The sequence below is a fragment of the Muscardinus avellanarius genome (genome assembly GCF_963383645.1).
Source record: "Muscardinus avellanarius genome assembly, chromosome: 17".
NCBI lineage: Eukaryota > Metazoa > Chordata > Mammalia > Rodentia > Gliridae > Muscardinus > Muscardinus avellanarius.
This window is the reverse complement of record NC_137803.1, coordinates 54,884,787-54,910,296: the sequence shown is the minus strand read 5'-3', so window position 1 is coordinate 54,910,296 and position 25,510 is coordinate 54,884,787. Positions and strand designations below refer to the sequence as shown.

Below are 25,510 nucleotides of genomic sequence, written 5' to 3'. Positions count from 1 at the left end.
GACATAAATTCCTTCAGTTTCTGTTTGTCATGGAAGCTTCTTATTTCTCCATCTAATTTGATAGAAAGTTTTGCTGGGTAGGAAATTTTTGGCTGGAAGTAGTTTTCTTTCAGAGTTTGGAATATGTTACTCCAAGCCCTTCTGGCTCTCATGACGTGGTTTGGGAAGTCTGGAGTGATTCTAATTGGTTTGCCTCTGAATGTCACTTGGCTCTTTGCTTTTGTTGCTTTTAAGATTCTCTGCTTGGCTTCCACACTGGTCATTTTGACAATTATGTGGCGTGGAGATCCTCTTCTCCGATCCTGTCTAAAGGGAGTTCTATAAGTTTCCTGGACCTGTGTATCGACCTCTTGCTCTACGTTTGGAAAATTTTCTGCTATTACTTCCTTGAAGATGTTGGTCCCTTTGGTTTCACCTTGTTTTCCCTCCTCTATTCCATTTATTCTTAGGTTAGCTCTCTTAAATTGTACCCATATTTCTTCAATGTCAGATTCCTGCTGTCGGGTATTTTTTTCTAGATTAGAAACTATACGTTCATTTTTGGATTGCTCATCTTCTAAGAGCGAGATTCTATTCTCCATGTGGTCTAATCAGTTGTTTGTACTTTGAATTGAGGCCTTTACTTCATTAATTACATCCTTTATCTCTTTTGGCTCTCTCTGAATTCTTTTCGAAACACCTCTATTATTTCTACAGTTATTTTCCTGATTTGATCTTCTAGAAATCTCTGAATTTCTGTTTTATCGGGTTCTGATGTTGTGGGGTTGTGGGCATTCATTGCTCCATTGTTATTCCTCTTTCCCATGATTTCAGAAGTTTGTGCCTTCTCTGGGTTCTTTTCTTGGGTCACTAAGACTTCACTTAAGGTGCTCTGGATCTCGAGTCTGTAGTATCTCAGACCCCACTACTCCTTTACTGGGTTGTATCACAGAGTCTCAGACCCAGGGAGTCAATAGAGGCTGCTTTAGACTAGGGGGGGTGCCAGGTTGGGCGTTCTCCTATGGTGTGATATCTCTGCCACCGCCACTCCCCCACTGGGTCAAGTCCTTGGGAGTCAGTACTGGGATTTCTCCTCTGGGGCCCGCAATTTGACTCACTGTTGTTGAGTACGCAGATGGAGCTTTAGTGGACTCAGTGAATTTGCTGCTGCTGCCGCCGGTGGCAATATGGCGCCACTGCAATGCCCTCAGCCGTGAGGCTGGGGTATTTCTTCTCTGGTTTTGAGCTCCGCTCTGAGTCCCTCGGCTCGCTGTCCGCCGCTCCTCTCTGGAGCCTGGTGAGCTGTTGAGTGCATTGGTCTGGTGCCGTCCGGTGAACTTGTCGCTGCCGCCGGCAGTAAGGCGCTGCTGCCACGTCCTCGGGCGTGAGGCCAGCGTATCTTCTCTGTGGCTCTGAGCTCCGTTCTGAGTCCCCCTCCTCTCTGGGGCTGGTGATTTTTTAGTTTCTCTGGTGATGGTGTTTTCTGGCTATGAAAGGCGCTGATTTTGTGGTAATGAAGATTGGTTGTTAGCGGGGCTCTTAAGCCCCGCTTTTCTCGGTCACCATCTTCCTGGAAGTCTTTTGTTTCCAATTTTATTCTTTATGGATGTATTACTTCATTGTGTATATACATACACCATATTTTTTTCTCTTCTTTTTTTTTTTTTTTTCCTCCAGTTCTGGGGATGGAAACCAGGGGCATTGTACCTCCCAGCTACACCCCAGCCCTATTTTTTATTCTTTATACATTTTGAAACAGGGTCTCACTGAGTTGCGAAAGGCCTCGCTGAGTACCTGAGGCTGTCCACAAACCATGATTCTCTTGTCTTCATCTCCCAAATGCTAGGATTACAGGTGCAATCCTAGCATTACACCTCTAATGCTAGGTGTAATGCCACGCCAGCTTCAGCCCTTTTTCTTTTATTTTGCTTTTGTTTGGAGGCAGGGTCTCACTAAGTTGCCACCCTCCTGTCTCAGCCTCTCAAATATAGAGATTACAGGTATGTGCCACCACTCCCGACAGTACTCCTACTTTTGAGAAGTGTCCAGATCATCTGCTAGCTTATTTCATTGGATTACTTTTTTCTTTTCCTTTCTTTTCTTTCTTTCTTTCTTTCTTTCTTTCTTTCTTTCTTTCTTTCTTTCTTTCTTTCTTCGTGTGTGTGTGTGTGTGTGTGTGTGTGTGTGTGTGTGTGTGTGTGTAACTGGATATTGATCCCAGTAATACTCTACTACTGAGCTACATCTCTAGTCCTTTTTATCTTATGTTTTGAAATAGTCTCCATAAATTGCTCAGAGTAGACTTGAACTTGGGGATCTCCTGCCTCAGTCTCCAGAATCACTGAGATTGCATTCATGTGCCACCATGCCCAGCTTATTCTCTTTCTTTCCTTTTTTTTTTCGTGTGTGTGTGTGTGTGTGTGTGTGTGTGTGTGTGTGTGTGTTGCTGGGGATTAAATCCTAGGGCATTTCACCTCTGAGCTACACCCCCCTCAGCCCTGTTTATGTATGTATGTATGTATGTATGTATGTATGTATGTATGTATGTATGTATTTTAGTGGTAATGGAGTGGAGCCCAGGGTCTTTCTACCTTTTCTACCACTGGGCTATACTCCCAGACCTATTTTATATTTTATTTGGAAACAGGTTCTCACTAATTTGCTAAGAGACTCACAAAGTATCTGAGGCTGGCTTCAAACTTGCATGCGCCACCATGCCCAGCTTTTTTTTTTTTTTTTTTTTTGCTCGTCTGGGAATGGAACCCAGGAACCCAGGGACATTCGGCCTCTGAGCTACACCCACTGCCCTATTTTTTATTCTTTATTTTGAAACAGGGTCTCACCAAGTTGCAGAGGGCCTCACTAAGTAGCCAAGGCTGTCCACAAACTGTAACCCTCCAGTCTCAGCCTCCCAGATGCTGGGCTTACTAGTGTGTGCCACCACACCCAGCTTTTTTATTATTTTTTGAAACAGGGTCTCACTGAGTCGTGGAGGGCCTCACTAAGTAGCTGAGGCTGGCCACGAACCTTCGATCTTTCTGTCTCAGCCTCCCAAGTACTGAGATTACAAGTGTGTACCCGGCTTATTGTTCTTTTTTTTCAGTGTCTTTTTATATTTCTGGACATTAATCCTCTTAACAGGTGAATAGCTGGCAGAAATTTTCCCTTTGTGTAAATTGTTTGTTCACTCTGCTGATTGTTTGCTTTGCTCTCCAGAAGCTTTTAAATTTGATGCAATCCCATTTGTCATAGTTACTATTACTTTCTTAGCTATTGGATTCCTGTTCAGGAAATCTTTGCCTATCCCAGTATCTTTAAGTGTTCTCCCTATCTTTTCTTCTAGTAGTGTCCAAGTTTCATGTCTTACATTAAGATCTTTGACCCAGAGTAGGAGGTATATGTCTAGTTTCAATCTTCAACGTGTGGGTGTTCAATTTTCCCAGCACCCAGTTGAAGAGGCTATCTTTTTCAATGTATATTTTTTATACCTTTATCAAGAATGTTGGCTAAATATGTGATGGATTTATTTCTGGGTCCTCTATTCTATTCCATTGGTCTATTGTGTGTGGTTTTTATGGCAATACCATGTTGTTTTTTATTACTGTGGCTCAGTAGTAAATTTTGAAATCGGGTAGTGGGACACCTCCAGTGTTGCTCTCTTCACTCAGGATTGATTTAGCTGTTCAGGGTCCTTTGTGGTTCCATGTGAATTCAGGATTGTTACTGTTTAGTTCCATGAAGAATGTCATTGGTATTTGATAGGACTGTATTGAATCTGTACATCACTTTTGAAAATGTGTTCATTTAAAGTTTTAATTCTAGTTGGCATGGTGGCACATGCTTGTAATCCCAGTACTTGGGAGGCTGAGACGAGAGGATCACAGGTTCGAGAACAGCCTCAGCAAATAGTGAGACTTTCACCAACCTAGCAAGATCTTATTTTCAAAATGAAAATAAAATAGGGCTGGGGATGTAGCTTTGATATAGAATGCCCTGGGTTCAATCCCTAGTGCCACAAAGAAAAGAAACCAAAAATATGTTTTCTAGCCCATGAACATGGAGCCCGTGCCTTTCGAGCCTCTCGTGTCTTCTTTAATTTCTTTCTTTAGCTTTTTTGTTATTTTCATCTCAGAAGTCTTTTACCTCCTTGATTAGGTTTATTGCTAGGTTTTATCTGGGGAGGTTGTTTTGTTTTAGTTTTTTGAGGCTATCATGAATGAGATTGCTTTTCTGGTTTCTTTCTTAGTGAGCTCATTGTTGCTGTTTGGAAACTCCTGGGTTTTGTCCATTGATTTCTTTCTTTTTTTTTTTTTTTGGTAGAGTTTTTAGGATTTGCCAAGTATAGAATATCATCTGCAAATAAGGATAATTTAAACTCCTCCTTCCCTTTTGTATCCCTTTATTTTTTCTCGTGCCCAATTTCTCTGGAAAATATTTCACGTATTTTAATGAATAAGAGTAGTAAGAATAGACATCCTTGTTTTTCATAATTTTTGAGGAAATGCTTTCAGTGTTTACCCACTCATTATAATGTTGGCTGTGGGTTTGTTATATGTAGCCATGATATTTAGGTATGATCCTTCTATACCTCATTTATTAAGAGATTTTAGTATGAAGGGATGTTGACTTTTATTAAAGGCTATCTACTGAAATGGTCATGTGGTTTTCATCATTATTTCTATTTATATAGTATATTAGGTTTATTGATTCACATATGTTGAGCCATCCTTGCATTTCTAATTAATTGCTGAAGTTAAGAGTAATAACTGTCCTTCTATTTAGGGTTAGGTGGGGGTTGGAACTGAGGAGTTAAAAAAAGAGTTAAACTTTATATAAATTGTCTCCAGGTTTTTAAGTTTTAACTAATGTAATTTGAATCCCTCTCCTTTTTTCTCTTTTTGTTTGTTGTTGACAGGGGAGAACATGTTATGCAGGTTAAAGCACTCTATAACAAGAGCACGATAGAAGGACCTGTAATTAAGCTAATGATTCTTCCAGACCCTGAGAAACCCATTCGTCTCAATGTCAAGTATGACAAAGATGCGTCCTTTTTAGCAGGGAGTCTTTTCACTGGTGAGTATCTGGCAATGTTTAAATAATCCAAAACTATATATAATTTGCTTCAAAATAACATGAGTTGGATAAATTATTTATACTTGGTGTTCAGCATGATAAGAAAGCACACGTGCCATTGCCTATTAAATGACAAAAAAGCCAGGCCCATGCCAATAATCCCAGTACTTGGTAGGCTGAGACAAGATGAATGGGGCTCAAGACCCGCCTCAACAACTTAGCAAAACCCTCAGAAACTTAATGAGACTCTATTTCAAATTTTTTTTAAATGAAAAGGCTAGGGAGGTAGCTCAGAGGTATAGTTTTCCTGCAGCCAGTCTGCAGTACCCACCCCTCCAAAAAGCAAAGGGAGAATGTTCAGCTTTGTCCAGCTGTCCTCATATTAAAGGTGAACTAAAGCTCATACACACGCCGGCAACCGAGGAAGCAGTTCAGTGGATGTTTGGATGTTCACAGGATTGCTAATTCTATAAAGGAACTAAATGGTGAGAACTGTGGAGTTATTCTCTATTAAATATGCCGTGATGTCTTTTTTTTTAAATGATACTGAGGATTGAACCCAGTGGTGTTCTACCTCTGATCTATACCCCTAGCCCTGTTTTATTTTTGTTTTGAAACGGTCTCACTAAGTTGCAGAGGGCCTTACTAAGTTGCTAAGACTGGCCTCAAATTTTTGATCCTCCTGTCTCAACCTCCCAAGTACTGGGATTACAAGTGTGCACCACCATACCCAGCTTGTGATGTTGTCTTAACATCAAGATTTATGATTAAAGATATTTCAGAACACAGCCAGGCATAGTAGAGCATGCTTGTAATCCCATTACTTGAGAGGCTGAGTCAGGAGAATTGAAGTTTCTCAGACAGTCTCAGCTACTTAGTGAGGCCTTCTGCAATTTAGTGAGACCTTGTTTCAAAATAAGAATAAAAAATAGGGCTGGGGTTTAGCTCAGAGGTAGAATGCCCCTGGGTTCCATCCCCAGTTCCACACAAACACAAGAAAAGATATTTCAGAACAAAAATGTTTACTTACTATGTTGGGCTTTTAATTGTAATAATGAATATTACAGTTTTCAATGAATACACTCTAATGGATGAGACAGTTGGGTAAACAGATCATTTTAATTAGTGTAGCTGTTGCCTGGTTGATAGAAAATCAGAAATTGCTTTGCACAGGTAAATTTCTGGAAACTTCTGTTTTATTAAAGAGATGGATGCCTGAATGTAGTTACAAGCAGTAAAAGAGGAAACACCAAAAAGTGTGGATTTAAAATTTTTAAACTATCATTTAAAATCATCAATTACAAACCGGGTGTGGTGGCACATGCTTGTAATCCCAGCACTTAGTAGGCTGAGACAGGAGGATCGAGCAAGTTCAAAGCCACCCTCAGCTACTGAGTGAGGCTCTCAGCAACTTAGTGAGACCTTGTTTCTAAATAAAATATAAAATAGGTCTGGGAGTGTAGCCCGAAGGTAAAACGCCCCTGGGTTCCATTCCCAGTACCACAAAAACAAACAAAAAATAATCATCAGTTATACATTCCTCTCTTTTTCTTTTCTTTTCTTTTCTTTTTTTTTTTTTTTTTTTTGGCATGTCTGGGGATGGAACCCAGGGGCATTCGACCTCCAAGCTACAGCCCCTGCCCTATTTTTTATTCTTTACTTTGAAACTGGATCTCACTAAGTAGCTGAGGCTGTCCACGAACTGCGATCCTCCCGTCTCAGTCTCCCAAATGCTGGGATTACAAGCGTGCGCCACCACGCCCGACTCTATACGTTCCCTTTTATACATTATAGATGATAAGACCTGTTTTGTTTTGTTTCCAGGAGGCCAGGAAATATTTTCTCAACAAACAGGGACATAGCCATAGAGAGGGAAGCACACAGGACTGCAAACTAAAGCCCAATGGCAGCAAGGGCTCTGTGGGCCGGGACACCGCATCCCCGAGCCTCACATTCTCCCCGCGTAGACGCACGAGGCTGGGCTCCAAGGGAGAGGACAGTGGCTCTGGGGTCCCAGAGAGTAAGAGGATATATGATGCCTCATTATGAGCAGCAGGGTAAGGAGGTGTAACTGAGGGAAGGCTCATCACTGCCTGAGACACCTCCTCCTCAGAGCCAGCACCAGGCGAAGGACTGAGCCTCCTAGACCTTGCACTCAGCTGCCGTCTTCACATCATTCATCTGTTTGCCACTGTCGATGAGCCGCTGCTCCTGCGGGGGGCTCCCTCTTTCTCCCCCACACGCTCCTTAATTTGCTCCACCTTGTCTGTGGGTTCAGTGTCAGTCTCACTTTCCTTCCTGGTCAGCGGCTTCACTTTAATTAGCATCTTCTTCCCAAACTGAGGCTTCTCCGCCATGCTGGTTGCTGCCGCTCCCAGCCCTCCACCTGGGGTGGTCACTCCTGCTTCCAGGTCCCAAGACCTGTTTTTTATAAATGAACATTATAATAGGTTGAAGTAAATGTCACAAATGGTAAATATAATGGGAATATTTTATTTAATGCTCAGTTATTGTATGCTATAGAAAATCATAGAAAGTAAACATTCTGTTCTAGGAATGCACACAACATACGATGGTATGGGCAGTTGGCCTGATTCTAAGTTGCTGGGTGGACACAGTCTGGCCATTTTAGTCTTGCATGCTAGAATTTATAATATGGCTGACTGTGAAAATAAGACAAGAAAATAGTAGGAAGAAAGATGTATTTGTTCAGTTTCTGGAGAACTTGATGTCCAGTAGAGCTGTCTGTCATTAAGTTTTTTAGATGACTTATTGGGGAATGCTAGTTAAATAAGTCTTATTTTTTTGCTCATGAAAACATTGTTATTAAAATTTAAATAAGATGTGTACTTTATGCTTACCATGACAGATTTTATGATAAGTGTCATTTCTGAAGATGAGAGTGTCATTAAAAATATCAATCCAGCACGTATCTCCATGAAAATGTGGAAGCTGGCCAACAGCATTGTGAGCCGGCCGCCCCCAAATGTGAGTGACGGGGGGCGGGGGGCATTGGTAAAGTTAAAAGTAGCTGAAACTTTCATTAAAATGGAATCCTTCCGTGTGAATACAATCTGTCTGTATTGAAAACTGAAAATTAATCTACTCCACTACTTGTGATTTAAAAATTACATCGGTATGTTTCAAAGTTCTGTTTATGCTATTAATTTTATGGTTTTAGTTAGTTTGTTCGTTTGTTTGGGATCAGATCTTGCTGTGTTGCACAGACTAGCCTCAAATTTCCAGTCCTCCTGCTTCAGCCTCCCAAGCAGCTGGTATTAAAAATAAATATGCATCACTGCACCCAGCTTGTTGATGCTATTGAAACAGAATAGCTTATATTGTGGTTTTTCTTGACATCTTAAGATATTTTACACTTTATTTTGTCTAAACGACAGTGGGACAAAGCCAAACCCATTTCAGACCACCTACACTTCATTTGCTTAATTAATAGCCCCATGCAGCTACTGACTTCTAAATTAGACAGTACAAATTTGAGATGTCTCAAAATAGAAGCCAAATTTTAAAATTTGTCAGAGCATTCCATTTTTATTAACCCACATAAGCATTTTTAGAAGCTAGCTTAAGAGTCTGAAAGCTACCAGCTAAGCCATTCTGATTTTCACTCGCTTAATACAGACCAGCAGGCCAGTGAGGCTGCTGTTACCTTGAAATATCACCACCAGAGAGATCTGTTATGTCCCCGTTAATAATGGGATGTTTTTCCATTTTAAATTCTTTGCTATGTCTTATTTGTATTATAAAAATGCATACATGGGTACTTGTGTATTTATAAGTCCAAATAGGATCTGGAGTCACATTAAATGTAGGTATATAATGCATTTTTATCTTGAATAAACTCTTAAAAATTGTTTTCCCTTCTATCCCTTTTTTAGGCAGAAACATTTAGCTGTACTAAAATAAAAGATAATGACAAGGAAGATGGCTGCTTCTATTTCAGGTATTAATCAAACCATTACCTATTTTCATGCATATTTTGTTAAAAAGTAATTCTGGAGATATTTGCTTGCTTACCTAAGGAAAAGTAATTTATGGTCAAATAAAAAAGTTAATGTCTCTGATTTTTTGAGGGGGTTAAGGAAAGGAATATATGCTTTATTTAGTTTGTTGCTTTAGTCATGTATGTATGTATGTATGTATGTATGTATGTATGTATGTATGTATTTTGGTGCTGGGAATTGAACCCAGGGGCATTCTGCCATTAAGCTGTGCTCTCAGCCCTATTTTATTTTTAATTTTGAAACGGGGTCTCACTAAGTAGCTGAGGCTGGCCATGAACCTACAATTCTTCTCAGTCACAAGTGTGCACCTCCATGCCTGGCTTGTGTTTGATTTTTATAAATCTTCATAAAATGGTTTGGGGAAAGATTGTTGTGATCATCATATTAGCATTAGAAACCCTCACAGCCATGAAACAAATTCATGAAACATGCGACCTTTGTCTCTGTGACAGGATCATCTCACTTAGCATAATATTCTCTAGTTCCATTGATTTTCTTGGAAATGACACACCTGTTGGGGTGAATCCATTCTGTCTCTGAACTACACCTCACCCCCATTTTATTTTGAAGCAAGGTCTCACTGAGGTGCTAAGGCTACCCTCAAACCTGTGATCCTCCTGTCTCAGCTTTCCGAGTACTGGCATTACGTAGAGTGTGCCACCGTGCCTAGCCAAGCACCTTTGTCCTTCTCTGTGGCTGAGTAAGATCCCATTGTTTGCATAGCCACATCTGCGCTCTCTGTTGATGGACCTAATTTGTCCATACTTTAGTATTGTGAACTGGGCTGCTGTAAACATAGGTATGCATGTGTCACTATAGTGACCTGACTTTAATTCTTTTGGGAAGATACTGGGGACTGGTATATCTAGAGTTAAATGGTGATTCCATTCCTGGTCTTTTGCAGAACCTCCATACCGATCTCTATATTGATTGTGCTAACTTGAATCCCATCAACAGTTTGTAAGATACCAATTTCCCACATCCTCACCAGCATTTATTATTGTTTGTATTCTTAATGATTGCCATTCTCACTGAAGTTAGATGGAATCTCGGTGTAGATTTAATGTGTGGAGGGGGTACTGGGGATTGAACCCAGTGGCATTTTACCTCTAACTATAACCTTAGTTCTATTTTATTTTTTTAATTTTGAAACAAGATCTTACCAAATTGCTGAGGATATCACTAAGTTTCTGAGGCTGGCCTCAAACTTACAATCCTCATGTCTCAGACTCCCAAGTATTGGGATTACAAACATTTGCCAACATACCCAGCTTTAGTGTAGTTTTGATTTGCATTTCCCTGATTGCTAAGATGTTGGATGTTTTTTTCATCAATTTATTAGCTATTTATATTTCTTTTTTTTTTTCCAAAGTGTCTATTCAGTTCAGTTGCTTATTTTTCTTAGGATTTGTTAGTGCTAAGTTTTTTAAGTTCTTTATATATTCTAGACATTAGTCATCTATAGGAGGAGTAGCTGGCAAAGTTTTACTCCTATTCTGTAGTCACTCTCTTCAGCTTCTTGATTGTTTCCTTTGCTGAGCAGAAACTTTCCAATTTGATGCCATCCCATTTATTGATTCTTGATTTTATTGAGGAAGTCTCTGCCAGTGCCTATATTTTAGAGACTTGATCTTATGTTTTCTTTTAGTAATTGCAAAGTGTTTGGTCTAATTTCTAAGTCTGATCCATCCTGAGTTGGCCCTTGTATAGGGTGGGAGGGGAGATTGGAGTGTAATTTCATTCTTCTACATATGGGTATCCAGTTTTCCCAACATCATTTGTTAAAAGGGCTTGTCTTTTTTTTTTTTTTTTTTTTTTTTTTGGTGAAACTGAGGATTGAACCCAGAGGTATTCTACCTCCAAGTGACACGCCCCATCCCTATTTTTATTTATTTTGAAACAAGGTATTGCTTAAATTGTAGAGAGCCTCACTAAGTAGCTGCGGCTGGCTGCGAGATTACGATCCTCCTGTCTCGGCTTCCCAAGTATGGGATAACAAGCATGCGCCACCACGCCTGGCAAAGGCTGTCTTTTTACTGTCTAGTAATAATTTGTATTTATCACCTTTTTGAGCAGTATACAGAACTCCAGTTTGACTGTCTCAATTGACATGTCTTCTGTTTTGCATGTTAAGCCTGTCCAGCCAGCATTGCCATCATTGTGATGTGCAATCCGTGCTCATCAACCTGCTCTCTCACTCATCTTTTTTTGGTTTTTTGGTGGTCCTGGGGTTCCTGGAAACCCTTCTATGTCCGGGCTACACTCCCAGACCTAGTTTTTTATATTTTTATTTGGAAACAGGGTCTCCTAAGCCAGCACAGCTGGCTGGCTGGCTTCGAACCTGCGCCATCCTCCTGTCTCTGCCTCCCAAGCTCGGGGATTACAAGTGTGTGCCACCACGCCCGGCTTTTTATCTTTCTCTTAATCGTGAACTCGGCATTTTGATCTTGGATCACTTTCTTTTTTTTTTTTTTTTTGGTGGTACTGGGGGTGGAACCCAGAGGCTTTCTACCTCCCAGCTATACTCCCAGACCCATTTTTTTTTTTTTTTTTTTTTTGAAACGTGGTCTCACTAAGTAACCGAGAGCCTCATTAAGCAGCTGAGGCTGGCTTCGAACCTGCGCCATCCTCCTGTCTCAGCCTCCCAAGCGCAGGGATTACAAGCGTGCGCCACCACGCCCGGCTGATCTTGGGTCACTTTCTGTCTGAAGAAACTCCTTTAGTATTTCCATTGGTGATTTGCTCAATCTACTTATTTTTACTTTAAACTTGAATGTTTTCTCTGGCTGTGGCATTCTTGGTTGGCAGTTTATTGCAGCTCTTTCAAGCCACCCTTCTCTATCCTGCCATTCTGAGATGCTACTTGTCAGTTTTGTGGTGTGTGTGTGTGTGTGTGTGTGTGTGTATGTGTGTGTGTGGTTGTGGTTGAACTGGGGGATGACCCATGAACATTCTATCTGCTGGCTATACTTCCTCCCATTTAAATTTTTTTATTTTAAAACAGTCTTACTGGGTTGCTGAGGGTCTTACTAAGTGTCTGAGGCTGGCCTTTTCAAGCATTGGGACTCTAGACATGTGCCACCTTGTCCGACTTTGTTTTTCTTTTGAAAAGCAATTGCTTGCCCTTCTCGTTAGATTGTCTCGGGCTGTTTTAGCAGTTTTACTCTGCTGTACCTCTAGACTTCACTTCATGTACCGTGCTTGGCTTGCTTTCTGTGGACTTTGTGTGTGTCTTCAGCTGTGAGCAAGTGTCAGCCGTGATTCCATCAGGTCATCCTGTCCCTGCCTCGTTCTTCTCCTGGGACGCTTGATCATAAGCGCGTTACTCCTTCAGTAGTGTGCTCTGTCTCACCCTCTTTTCTATAGCTGCCATTTCTTTGCCTCTCCTCATTCTAGATCTTTTCTTTGAACTATCTTCAGTTAACTAATTCTCTATTCAGTAGCATTTAATTTGCTATTAAGTCCATCTTTTAGCTCTCTGTTTGATATTTTTAATTCTTGTATTTACTTTTACATTTTGTTGTAAGATCATGCTCTGTCCAATCTGAGTACACAAAGCCATGCCTGGCTTTTGTTTTTGTTTTTTTGTTGTTTTTTGTTTGTTTGTTGTGTGGTACTAGGGGTAGAACCCAGAGGCTTTCCACTTCCGGGCTATACTCCAAGACCTATTTTAATTTTATTTGGAAACAGGGTCTCACTAAGTTGCTGAGAGCCTCACTAAGTAGCTGAGGCTGGCTTCGAACCTGTGCGATCCTCCTGTCTCAGCCTCCCAAGCGCGGGGATTACAAGCATGTGCCACCACACCTGGCTGGTATTGTTTTTTAAAGGTCTAGTTCTCTGTTGACATTTGAGTCTTGTCTTTTTATCAACCTGAGATCACTTTTCATTCTCTCTGGTTCTATTGATTTTTCAATCTAGTTCTGTTGCTTCTTTATGTATTGGTTATTTTGTTGCAGGACCATTTTTATTTATTAATATTTGTAGGAAGCTGGGCATGATGGTGCATGCCTGTTATCTCAGCACTTGGGCAGCTGAGATGGGGGAATAGAGGTTCGAGATCAGCCTCAGCAAATTAGAAAGACCCTGTTTAAAAATAAATAATAAAAAGGGCTGTGGGTAGCCGGGCATGGTAGTGGATGCTTGTAATCCTAGCATTTGGGAGGCTGAGACAGGCGAATCATGGTTTGCAACCCGCCTCCGCTACTTAAGTGAGGCCCTTTGCAACTCAGTGAGGCCTCTGTTTCAAAATAAAGAATAAAAAATAGGGCTGGGTGCATAGCTCAGAGGTAGAATGCCCCTGGGTTCCATCCTCAGTACTGCAAAGAAAGGTGGGGGTGGTTGGGTATATACCTACAGGGTAGAATGCTGCGCCTCTGGGTTCAACCCCAAGTACCAAAATAATAATAATAATAATAATAATGATGATGATGATGATGATGATGATGATGATAAATAACAGTAATGATGATGGTCATCATTACTTATTCATCAATAATGATGAATAAGAATAATTGCATGTCTAGAATAAGTCTTTTTCCAGAGAGTATTTTCATTGGCTTCTGTCAGTTGTCAGAGCTTGAGATGATTCAAAGCTGAGTTGCCTACTAGTTTAGGCCTCTCTATTCCTGGAATTATCTCCCAGGATCCATCCTACTTTATTATAAACTGTTAAATTTTTTTCCCTGTTAACTCTTGAGTATTTTGTTTTGTTTTGCTGTACTGGGATGGAACCCAGGGGCTTTCTACCCCCGGGCTACACTCCCAGACCTATTTTATATTTATTTGGAAACAGGGTCTCACTAAGTTGCAGAGAGCCTCGCTAAGTAGCTGAGGCTGGCTTCAAACCTGCACAATCCTCCTGTCTCAGCCTCCCAAGTGCTGGTTGAGTTTATTTATTTATTTATTTATTTATTTATTTATTTTTGCGGGTCTGGGGATGGAACTCAGAGGCATTTGACCTCCGAGCTACACCTCCTGCCCTATTTTTTATTCTTTATTTTGAAACAGGGTCTCACTGAGTTGCAGAGGGCCTTAGTAAGTAGCTGAGGCTGTCCGTGAACCGCGATCCTCCAGTCTCAGCCTCCCAAAGGCTGGGATTACAAATGTGCGCCACCACGCCCGGCTGAGTATCTTTAAATAAATAGTATTTTACATGGCTGTTTACATCAGGAAGATTAGTATATGCCATTCGAAAGAAGCTGTTATTTACTTTTTATTACAGTGTCATGCATATCTTCATTATGTTAAACTGTGACCAAAATAGGCTAGTAAGTGTACCTCACGGGACTTTCTATCAGTAAATTAAACCACAGCCAATAACTTGAGTATATTAAATCAGATATTTAGAATAGTACCTGAATTGAAAGCAAAGCAATATAGAAGATCAGCAAAATGGCCTGTAATTTTTAAATATCAAACCAGACCATCCATCAGAAGCTTAAAATGTAGAAATGAGACAAAATTCACTTGACATATTTTCATATTTTGTGTATTCATATAATTCATATTTTGTGTATTTGCTATTTTCTAAACTGTATGTATGTATGTATGTATGTATGTATGTATGTATGTATTATGTATTTTGGTGGTACTGGGTTCCTGGAAGCCCTTCTACCTCCAGGGTACACTCCAAGACCTATTTTATACTTTTTTCATTTTTTGAAACAGGGTCTCTTAAGCCAGCGCTGCTGGCTTCGAACCTGCGCGATCCTCCTGTCTCCGCCTCCCAAGCGCGGGGATGACAAGTAGCCTGCGCTACCACGCCCGGCTCTATTTTCTCAACTTTATATTCCCATTTTGATTTTACTACATCCAGAGTCTTTGTTCTGGCATATGCAGGTTAAAGAAAAGAACTCAAAAGTAATCAAATAATGTGTAGGCTAAAAGGACCCAGAATTATGCTTAATATATCAGAAATATTTGTTGAATGAATGAAAGTGAATATAATAATAATAATTCTCTTATCCATTTACTTATAGAAGAAAAAGAAATGTTGATGCTTTGAATTGTTTTCACTGTTATTTAAGAATTTGCCTGTAATCTTTTTTTTTTTAATTTAGGGATAAAATAATTCCTGTCAAAGTGGGGACATACTGTATCCAGTTTTGTTTTATGATGGATAAAGCAAATATTCTCAGCAGTGAACAGGTTTGCTTACTTTCTTTGTATACTACAGTTAGTTCTGCATTTTCTTAATTTATAAATACTAAGTATTATTTATAAATACTAAGTATTTGGTTTAAAAGTGAATTATTGGATGTGAAGTGTAAATCTAATAGCATAATATATACCATACCATACCATACTATACTGTACTATACTATACAGTATAAATGCCCCCCTATTCATGACATACACCGAGACCCTATTGGATGCCTGAAACCATGGATTGTGCAAGTCACTATATGTACCATGTTTTTTTCTATATGTACATTTCTATGATAAAGTTCAACGTATAAACTAGATACAATATGAGGTTAACAATATTAATTAATTAAAATAGAACAATTATAGCATTTTACTATAATAAAAGTTATTTAAGACTTAGGAATTGAAGCCGAGCTTGGTGGCACACGCTTGTAAACCCAGTACTTGGGAGGTTGAGACAGGAGGATCCCAGGTTTACAGCCAGCCTCAACTACTTAGTGAGGCCCTCTGCAACTTAGTGAGACTCTGTTTCAAAATAAAGAATGAAAAATAGGACTGGGGGTGTAGCTAGGAGGTAGAATGCCCCTGGGTTCCATCCCCAGTACCCCCCCCCAAAAAAAAAAAATTACGAGTTGAGCTATGTGTGGTGACACATGCCTGTAATCCTAGTATTTGGGAGGCAGAAAAAGGAGGATTGCAGGTTCGAAGACAGCCTCAACTAGTAGCGAGACTTTCATCAGCATAGCAAGATTCTTTTTCAAAATAAAAACAAAATAGGGCTGGGGGAGTAAGTTGGGGGTAGAATGGTCCTGGGTCCATTTCCCCTTAACCACACACATACACACACACGCACACACACTATTTATTTCTGGACTTTTCCATTTAGTATATTTTCAAACCATGGTTGGTTTCAGGTAATTAAAACCATCCTGCAAAGCTACATAAGGGGATACTGCTGGAACTCAGTTTTTTAGGAAATTTATAATAGAATATATTTAAATTATATTTAGTTATTAAACTTGCTATAGAAGTTACTTTTCCATCTGTGTTTTATAACTCAGTAAAGCATTTTAGTGTATATTTTATGGTAAAGTTGATAATATCAATTATATATGAGAAATTTGCAGTTATTAACATTTCAGTTAGTATTCTGAGTAGAGAAGTTCAAGGTAGTTCTAACATCATCTCATTTTTCAGTGTATTAAATTTTCCTAAAATTATCTTTTTAAGTGCTCCTAAGTGTGCCATTGGATGCTTATTATGTCCAAAAATTAATCAGATATGCTTTTTATTCTGAATTCTGAAAGTAAACTGCTCTTAAGAAATTAATAGAAATAGCCCAGCATGGTGATACACACTTGCAATCCCAGTACTCGGGAGACTGAGAAAGGAAGATTACAGGTTCGCAGCCAGCCTCAGCAACTTTGTGAGATTCTCCACAACTTAGTGAGATCCAGTTTCAAAATAAGGAATAAAAAACAGGGCTGGGGGTATAGCTTAAAGGTAGAATTCCCCCTGGGTTCCATCACCAGTATTGCAAAAAAAAAAAAAAAAAAAGTTAATGGAAATAAATTTCAGAAGATAACATTTTATGTAATTTAGTGTATGCCATTATTATTCTCTTTCTACTAAGTTAGTTAAGCATGGTGGGGCACATCTGTAATCCCTGTACGTAGGAGGCAGAGGGACAGAGGATCACAGGTTCAAGACTAGCCTCAGCAACTCAGACCCTCAGAAAATTGAAATCCTGTTTTAAAGCAAAAAATAGAAAGGGATGGGGGGGTATAGCTCAGATAGGAAACACCCCTAGGTTCTATCCTCAGTTCAACCACCTGCCAAAAAAAGAATTAAACATTAATGTAGTTTAATTAGAATGCCTTTTGTTTTATAGGTTATAATTGATGTTCTGCCTAATCAACCTGTGAAATTGGTTCCTGAAATTCAGCCATCAACTCCAGCTGTTTCTAATGTTCGTTCAGTTGCCAGCAGGACTTTGGTTAAAGATTTACGTCTCAATCTCACGGTAATCTTTCTCTTTGAAAATGATGAAGCTGGGTTTGGTGGCACATATTTGTAATCTCGGTACTTGGAAGGCTGAGACAGGAGGATCGCAGGTGCGCTGCCAGCCTCAGCTACTTAGTGAGGCCCTCTGCAACTTAGTGAGAACTTGTTTCAAATAAAGAGTAAAAACAGTGCTGGGGGGGAGCGTGGAGGTAGAGTGCCCCCCTGGGTTCCATCCCCAGTACTGCAAAAAAGAGAGAGAGAAGGAGAGGGAATTGTCTGATATCTGGGTGCAAAATGCTTATTATAGGATTATATTACTCAGTTTAAGTTAAAGGGAAGACTTGTGTAGACAAATTTAAGGATTTTTAAACATCTCTGAATATGAACATAGAATATATAATGTGAATAAAAAAATCCAAATACACTAAAACTGGACTCAAAATAGGGAGATCTACCTACCTTCTCTACTGTATAAATCTAACCTTCATTTCATTAGGCAAATGTTTCCTTCATTTCACATATGTGTTCTGAATGTGTGTGAGCCATATTGATTTCTCGGCGTCTAGTTTATGAAAGAGATAAATAGATAATTATGTATTTTTAAGTGATCTGCTCTGAATACTGATCATAGTTAACCCATTAAGTCCTACATTTTCAATTCTGCAATATTTCCATAACACAGGTGCATTAAAATAAGTTGGCATTATAATTATCATAATACAGTCATTTATGTTCTCCTGTATGTAGCATACTGTATTTATATTTTTATAGATATTCCACATCTGGGACAATGGGACAAAATGAGTTAAGGAAGGAAACGGGGTTGGGTGCTGCTGCAGCTGCTAAGAGTAAGCAACAACAACTGCCAGAATATTAAGACGCACATGTAGCCCGCAATCTCAGCAGTTGGTAGGCTGAGACAGGAGGGTTGCAGCCAGCCTCAGCAACCTAGTGAGACCCTGTTTCAAAATAAAGAATAAAAAGGGGGATGCTGCAGGTGTAGCTCAGAGGTAAAATACCTCTGAGTACCACCAAAAAAAAAAAAAAAAAAAGCACATGTAAAGCACAGTAGTGAGGGGTGGGGAGCTGCCTCGCATGCACAAGGCCCTGGGTGCAGTCCCAAACCCAAAAAAAACAGCCGGCAAGGCATGGTGGCGCACACTTGTAACTCCAGGACTTGGGAAGCAGAGACAGGGGGAGCACACAGGTTCGAAGCCAGCCTCAGCAACTTGTGAGGCTCTTTGCAGCTTAGTGAGACCCTGTTTCAGATTAAAGAATAAAATAGGGCCGACTGTGTAACTCAGAGGTAGAATGCCCCTGGGTTCAATCCCCAGTACCACCAAAAAAATTATTTTTTGTTATTTAGGACTTTTTCACAACAGTAAGTGCTAGAAGTACATAAGAAAGTAGGCTTTTAAATGAAAGTGCTTGTACTTTAGAAAGCTAGGAGCCGTTGCATTAGAGGATGGTGCATCTGGCTTTATGTGTCTAGAACTATTTCCTGCCTGTGGAACACGCAGCTGAGGACTAAACTCGGTGTTTGGATAAAGAAGGATAATGACAGACGCTGGGGTTCAGTACACGCCTTCGATTGTACATGCCTTTCTCTGGGTCTCATCTTCTGAACAGTTCTCTTGTTTAATTTAAGGATGAATACAGCAATCACACTGGAATAAATTTGGCTGGCACTGTAGTAGCTACCATTAAAGGTTTGAATGAGGAAGATACTGATACTCCACTCTTTGTGGGAAAAGTTAAGACACTTGAATTTCCTTTTCTGAATGGTTCGGCTGAAATCACGGTAAATTTTTAAGTCTTTTGATAGATAAGATTTCTGCACTGAATATTTTAAACCAACATAAGAAAATACCTGTTCTTTTATATGTATAACTATGAAAGATGTTTTATTTATGCATTAAATTGGAAAGCCAGCTGAGATATTTTTTTGCGATTTTGCTCCAAGAACCTAGAATCATTACTCATAGTAAGACCACCTTTTCCTTACATTATGATGGCGTAGCTTTCTCTGATTCTAGTGATTTAAGTTTAGTGACAGTATACTGTTCGTGTGTCATTGTAAAGCTGCTGTTAAGTGGATAGAAACAAACAGTTCATGTAAATAAGTAACAGCCTATTTTCAAAGATACACCATGTGAGAATATCCATAAATTAATCATTTTAGCCACCTTTCAGAGAGAACAACATTAGCAATTTAATGTATATTCTTCCAGTCTTTATAACTACTAACAGGGATGTAATCATGCTTACACTCCTTGTGTATACGACTTTATAAACATGTTGAGAAGGTAACATTAATAAAATAGGACTGCATTTTTTTTCCCCCATTTAGCAGTGGTACTGAGGATTGAACCCAGAGGTGTTCTGCCTCCAAGTATACCCCCAGGCCTTTTTATAGTTTCTTTTGAAACAAGGCCTCGCTAAGGTGATGAGGGTCTCGCTAAAATTGCTGGAGCTGTTTTTCAACCTGTGATCCTCCTGTCTCAGCCTCCCAAGTACAAGCGTGTGCCACCTGCTCAACGCCTGTTCATCTTTTATTAAATCCATCATTAGTATCACATTGCTTTGCTAACCTAGGCTTACAAATTAGAAGTCTTCTAGTTGCATCAATCCTAAAGACTCGTCAGTTGGTCTGATAATCACAGTTCGGTATTTTCATTAATTAAAATGTTAACAACATTTAAAGGTCTAGAGTTTTTCCATAAATGTCTGCGTTTAGCTGGGCGTGGTGGCGCATGCTTGTAATCCCTGCGCTTGGAAGGCTGAGACAGGAGGATTGCACAGGTTTGAAGCCAGCCTCAGCTACCGAGTGAGGCTCTCAGCAACTTAGACCCTGTTTCCAAATAAAATATAAAATAGGTCTGGGAGTATAGCCCGGAGGTAGAAAGCCTCTGGGTCTCACCCCCAGTACCACCCAAAAAAAAAAAAAAAATAGGGCTGGGGGCGGAGCTTATAGGTAGGATGCCCCTGGGTTCAAACCCTAGCACCAAAATATTAAAAATAAATAAAATAGGCCAGGTGTGGTGGTGCACACTGTAATCCCAGCATTTGGGAGGCTGAGACTGGAGGATGGTGTTTCGTGACCAACCTCAGCTACTTAGTGAGGCCCCTTTGCAACTCAGTGAGACCTGGTTTCAAAATAAAGAATAAAAAATAGGGCTGCGTGTATAGCTCAGAAGTAGAGTGACCTGGGTTCCATCCCCAGTACCGCAAAAAAGGAAAAAAAGAAAGAAAGGGAAGGAAGGAAGGAAAAGAAAAGAAAAGAAATTGCTATCTCTGCTGTGTATGTTTCTGAGGTAAGGACAATGACTTAGCTATTTCCCAGCAGCTGACATACAAAATCTAAGTTTCAGAGCATGTATGTAACTTTCTGCTTACCACTAGAGGTCCCTAATATCTCACTGAGTAAACAAAACTCTCAAATCTTATTTAGCTCCCACATGTTGCGGGGGTGGGGGGGTTGCATGTGTGGTTTTGATTGTTGGTTTGGTTTTAGGTATTTGGGGGTTTCATTTGGGGCATAAAGGATCATGATTTATTGTCTATAGCAGGGCTCTTACATCTGATTTTTAACAAAATGAGCTTTTTGTGTGTATTCTGGAGTTTGAGCCCAGGGCCTTCATTATCTACCACTCACCCCCAGCTCAGCAAATGGCTTTTTTAGGGAAGTTTAGGAAATACTGGCCCTGTATACAGCTAGTATTTCTAAGTGTTCCACATTTCCTTGAAAATAATATGTACCACTTTGTTTCAAGTTATAATCTAAATTTATAACAGTTTCAGTTTGGTAAGTTTGATTCCAATTCTCTAACTTGCTTATTTGGTCTGGAAATTTCTGAAAAATATAAGTATCATATTTTCATTCTGGCACGCATTTGTCCATTTTCTATTTGCCATATCTTCACCTATACTTAAATCCAGCTTGGGACTTTTCATTTCTGTTATTCTATATTCCTCTTTTAAAAAGATTATCAAGGATTGCTAGACTTGGTGGCACACACCTGTAAGTCCACTACTTGGGAGGCTGAGCTAGAAGGATCTCTGGTTCAAGGACAGTCCTAGCAATGTAGTGAGACTCAGCAACCTAGTAAGACCTTGTCTCTGAACCAAAAGGGCTGTATGTATAACCTGGAGGTAGGTAGAGTGCACCTAGGTTCAATACCTAGTACCACCAATAAATAAATATATAAATAAGTAATTACAAGCTATAAAAATTCTGAGGAGAGGCTTCTTTAAATGAGCAAAACAAAATACTACATTTAATTACATTAAAACTTTATTTGCCACAAGAACATCTTAAAAGAAGTGGTCAGATGTGGTGGGGCATGCGTACAATCCCAGTTACTCCAGAGGCCTTGGCAACTTACACTGTCTCAAAATTTTAAGCCAGGCATGGTGGTGCACACCTGTAATTCCAGTAATTGGGAGACTTAGACGGGAGGATCATAGGTTCAAGGACAGCCTCAGCAATGTAGTGAGACTCTTAGAAACCTAGTAAGACCCAGTTTCAAACAAAAAATTAAAAGGGCTGAGGGTATAGCTTGGAGGTAGAATGCCCCTGGGTTAAATCCCCAGTACCACACACACACACACAAATTTTTTTTTTTTTTTTTTGGGTGGTACTGGGGTTCCTGGAAGCCCTTCTACCTCCGGGCTACACTCCCATACCTATTTTTACATTTTTACTTGGAAACAGGGTCTCCTAAGCCAGCGCGCGCGGCTGGCTTCGAACCTGCGCGATCCTCCTGTCTCCGCCTCCCAAGCGCGGGGATTACAAGCGTGCGCCACCACGCCTGGCTTTTTTAATTTTTAAAAAGGTTTAGAATGCCAGACATGGTGGCACACACTTGAAATCCCAGCATTTGGGAGGCTGAGACCGGAGGATCACAGTTTGCGGACAGCCTCAGCTACTTAGTGAGGGAAGCCCTTTGCAACTCAGTGAGACCCTGTTTCAAAATAAAGAATTTTTAAAAAGGGACTGGGGTGTAGCTTGGAGGTAGAATGCCCCTGGGTTCCATCCCCAGTACCGCACACACACACAAAAGGTTGGGAAGCTGAGTGTGGTGGCACATACTTGTAATCCCAGTAATTGAGAGGCTGAGACAGAAGGATCACAGGTTCAAAGCCAGTCTCAGCAACTTAGTAAGGCTCTCGGCAACCTGTTTCCAAATAAAAAATAAGTCTGGGTATATGATAGCCTGACAGTAGAAAGCCTCTGGGTTCTATCCCCCGTACCACAAAATACATACATACATACATACATACATACATACATACACTGAGGATTTAGCTCAGTAGTAAAGCACCCTTGGGATTCTGGGATTCAGTCCCCAGCACCATAAGGAAGAGGAGGAGGGAGGAAGGAGGTAATGAGAATGTGTTGACAGTTTTCAACACTGTGTGATGGGTTCCTCTAGGTTCATTTACCTAATACTATAATAGAGGAAGGAAAAACTTAAAGATAGTAAATTGGGGAGGAACACTGCTTTCTCTATATGTATGTGTATACATAATAGGAGACTAATGTGTTTAGTGTATTTTTAAACTTCCTAAGAAGCTTCTTGTAAACTAGTAAAAAAAAAAAAAAAAAGCCGGGCGTGGTGGCGCACGCTTGTAATCCCTGCACTTGGGAGGTGGAGACAGGAGGATTGCACAGGTTTGAAGCCAGCCTCGCTGGCTTAGGAGACCCTGTTTCCAAATAAAAATATAAAAAGCTAAAAAGTAGGCCTGGGAGTGTAGCCCGGAGGTAGAAGGGTTTCCAAGAACCCCAGTACCACAAAAAAAAAAATAATAATAATAATAGGAGACTTTTATATGCTTTGTATAAATAATTTTATATGCTTTGTATAAATAAAAAAGCAGTAAGGAAAAATCACACATAAAAAGAAAAAAGTCAGTAAATTAAAATAAAATAATAAAAATTAAATTAAATTAAAATTAAAAAAGAGAATTCCATAGAAAAGTAAATAGACAAAGAATATGAGCAAGCAGTTAATTGAAGAAAAAGTTTCCACGGCCAGTGGCTGTGGAGCGAGGCCACAGTGCCATGGGGAGGCTGGTTCAAACAGTGACGAGTAGTTGGTTTTTAATCCCCCTTATTTAGGGGGAAAATTCATGATTGATATCAAGTGTCGGCCAGCATCAGGGGAATTGTTTATTTTCGTGCACAGTTGGTAAGAGGATAAATTGATAGAACCTGATAGAAGATGATGATATCTATTTTTTCTGTAGAAGTATGAAAAAATCATTTGTGATAAATAAGTTTTTATTTGTGTCATTTGCTAGTTATAGGTTTTGGTCTTAGCTAAAGTATATTAAAGTTTTTTGTGTGTTTATGAAAGATAAAGTTGCAAAAAACCACTCTCAAGAGCTTTTCAGGCCTTCTCGTGGCGTCTTCTGGGACGAGTGGGTCTACTTCCATGGTAACAGCTGTAACTTAAACTCAGCACTGGGCTTTGGGCATTTCTTTGTGTTGTTTTTATAACTTTCACACCATTACCTATTTCATACTGCTTCAACTTCTAAAGGTTAGAACGAGGAAGTTTTGCAGATCCAGATATACTTGGTATTTGTTATATCTGGTGTGAGAGAACTGATAGTTTTTTACTTAATTTTCCATTGCACATAATTTTGCATAAGCTGTACTGATAAGATCATTTGGCTTTCAAACCAGTACCCAAAAGGTAAGTGTTTTATATCGTGTTTTGGGTGGTGAAGGTTTAATAAATCTTAAGGATTTGCCTTTTGCCTTTAAAATTACCGCTCATTTGAAAACAGCATAATGAGACATGTAACACTGACATTTTTTTCTTTTTACGTGTGATTTTTCCTTACTGCTTTTTTATTTATACAGAATTTAGTGCTGGCAGAAAATAGTCCTGGAAGGGATAGTACTGAATATTTTATTGTTTTTGAGCCTCGTCTACCACCTTTATCAAGAACATTAGAACCATACGTCCTGCCATTTATGTTTTACAATGGTAAGTTCTAGGAAAATTGTTTGGAAACCTGTTGTTAGTGATACTTAGATAACCTTGCTTTGCTTTCCATTAATATCGTGTTATGATATAATGTTTAAAAGTGGAAGTTTTTAAATTGTTTAAATTGTTTTTTCCTTAGATGTTAAGAAGCAGCAACAAATGGCTGCGCTTACAAAAGAAAAGGACGAGTTATCCAAGTCTATTATCATGTACAGAAGTTTATTTGACGCCAGCAAACAGCTGATTGACGAGATTAAATGTAAGTCATCCTGTGGTCATCGGCATCAAGGCTGCGCTTTGGGGGTGATGAGGCAGGCGGTGGGGACCGCCGGACAGGCTGGTGTCGTTCTTCTTGGGCCACAGGTGGGGTGCAGAATGCTTGGAGGAGCAGTGATGAAAATTGGTGTTCATTATTCAGGAATTTTTAAGATGAAGTAGATAAATTTGTATTATTACAGTTTATTTGAAAAAAATGAGATTTTTCTGTTTAGAATCTGAATCTTTGTAAATCTTAAGGCTTTTAACATGCTGTAAATGTTTGTATCTACATTATATATATATATACTCCAGCTTCTTGCAAAAGGTACTAGATGACATTTACCCTTGAGAAAGTGATAATTTACATTTTAGTTTGGGTGTGAGCCATCTGTATTTTGGGCACCATGACAGTATACATGGGGCCCCATACACTGATACTGAATCTATAACTCCTCCACTCAGTTGTCAGAATTTTTGCTGCAATTTTTAAAATAATTTTTTGTACAATTAAGGCTTAATTTTTCTTCCCTTTTTTGTTCATCAGGCATTTTTGCTATGTGTGTTACTGAGGATTGACCCCAGAGGCATTCTGTGTCTGAGCCACCTCTCCAGCCCTATTTTTTTTGTTGTTTTGTTTTGAAATGGTGTCTCGCTAGATTGCTGAGCTGATCTTAACCCTGCGGTCCTCCTGTCGATCCTCCTGTCTCAGTCCCTCAAGTACTTGGATTACAGGCATGTGCTACCACACCCAGCTCTATTACTTTTGACTCTGAATTTGTTTTATAGTTAAAGTTTCAATCAATTAGCCAATATTTAGTGCCTGCCCCAAAGTACACCCTTTTATACATCTATATAAGATCAAAAACAGAGTATAGTGAAAGCTAAATCAAATAATGACCTATCATTTGTATAGCAGTAATTTTTTTAAACTCTACTTGGTTTTGAGAACAACCTTGTGCAATTATGTATAAATTATAGTCGTGTGGATTAAGAATAAATAACTTATCCAAAATCACTAAGTTTGCAGTA

General features: G+C 39.6%; 1 protein-coding gene across 1 annotated transcript in view; it reads left to right on the top strand.

Moving 5' to 3' along the window:
• The window catches only part of SMCHD1 (structural maintenance of chromosomes flexible hinge domain containing 1), a gene marked incomplete at both ends in the record, with an annotated part of 136,390 nt that overhangs the window by 90,500 nt on the left and 20,380 nt on the right, over window positions 1–25,510 (top strand). The window contains 8 exons of the mRNA XM_080714285.1: window positions 4,895–5,052; window positions 7,922–8,040; window positions 8,949–9,013; window positions 15,134–15,221; window positions 17,113–17,244; window positions 18,874–19,026; window positions 24,097–24,223; window positions 24,363–24,482. Coding sequence (XP_080570411.1) covers window positions 4,895–5,052; window positions 7,922–8,040; window positions 8,949–9,013; window positions 15,134–15,221; window positions 17,113–17,244; window positions 18,874–19,026; window positions 24,097–24,223; window positions 24,363–24,482 — 962 coding nt within the window. The remainder of the gene's footprint in view (window positions 1–4,894; window positions 5,053–7,921; window positions 8,041–8,948; window positions 9,014–15,133; window positions 15,222–17,112; window positions 17,245–18,873; window positions 19,027–24,096; window positions 24,224–24,362; window positions 24,483–25,510) is intronic.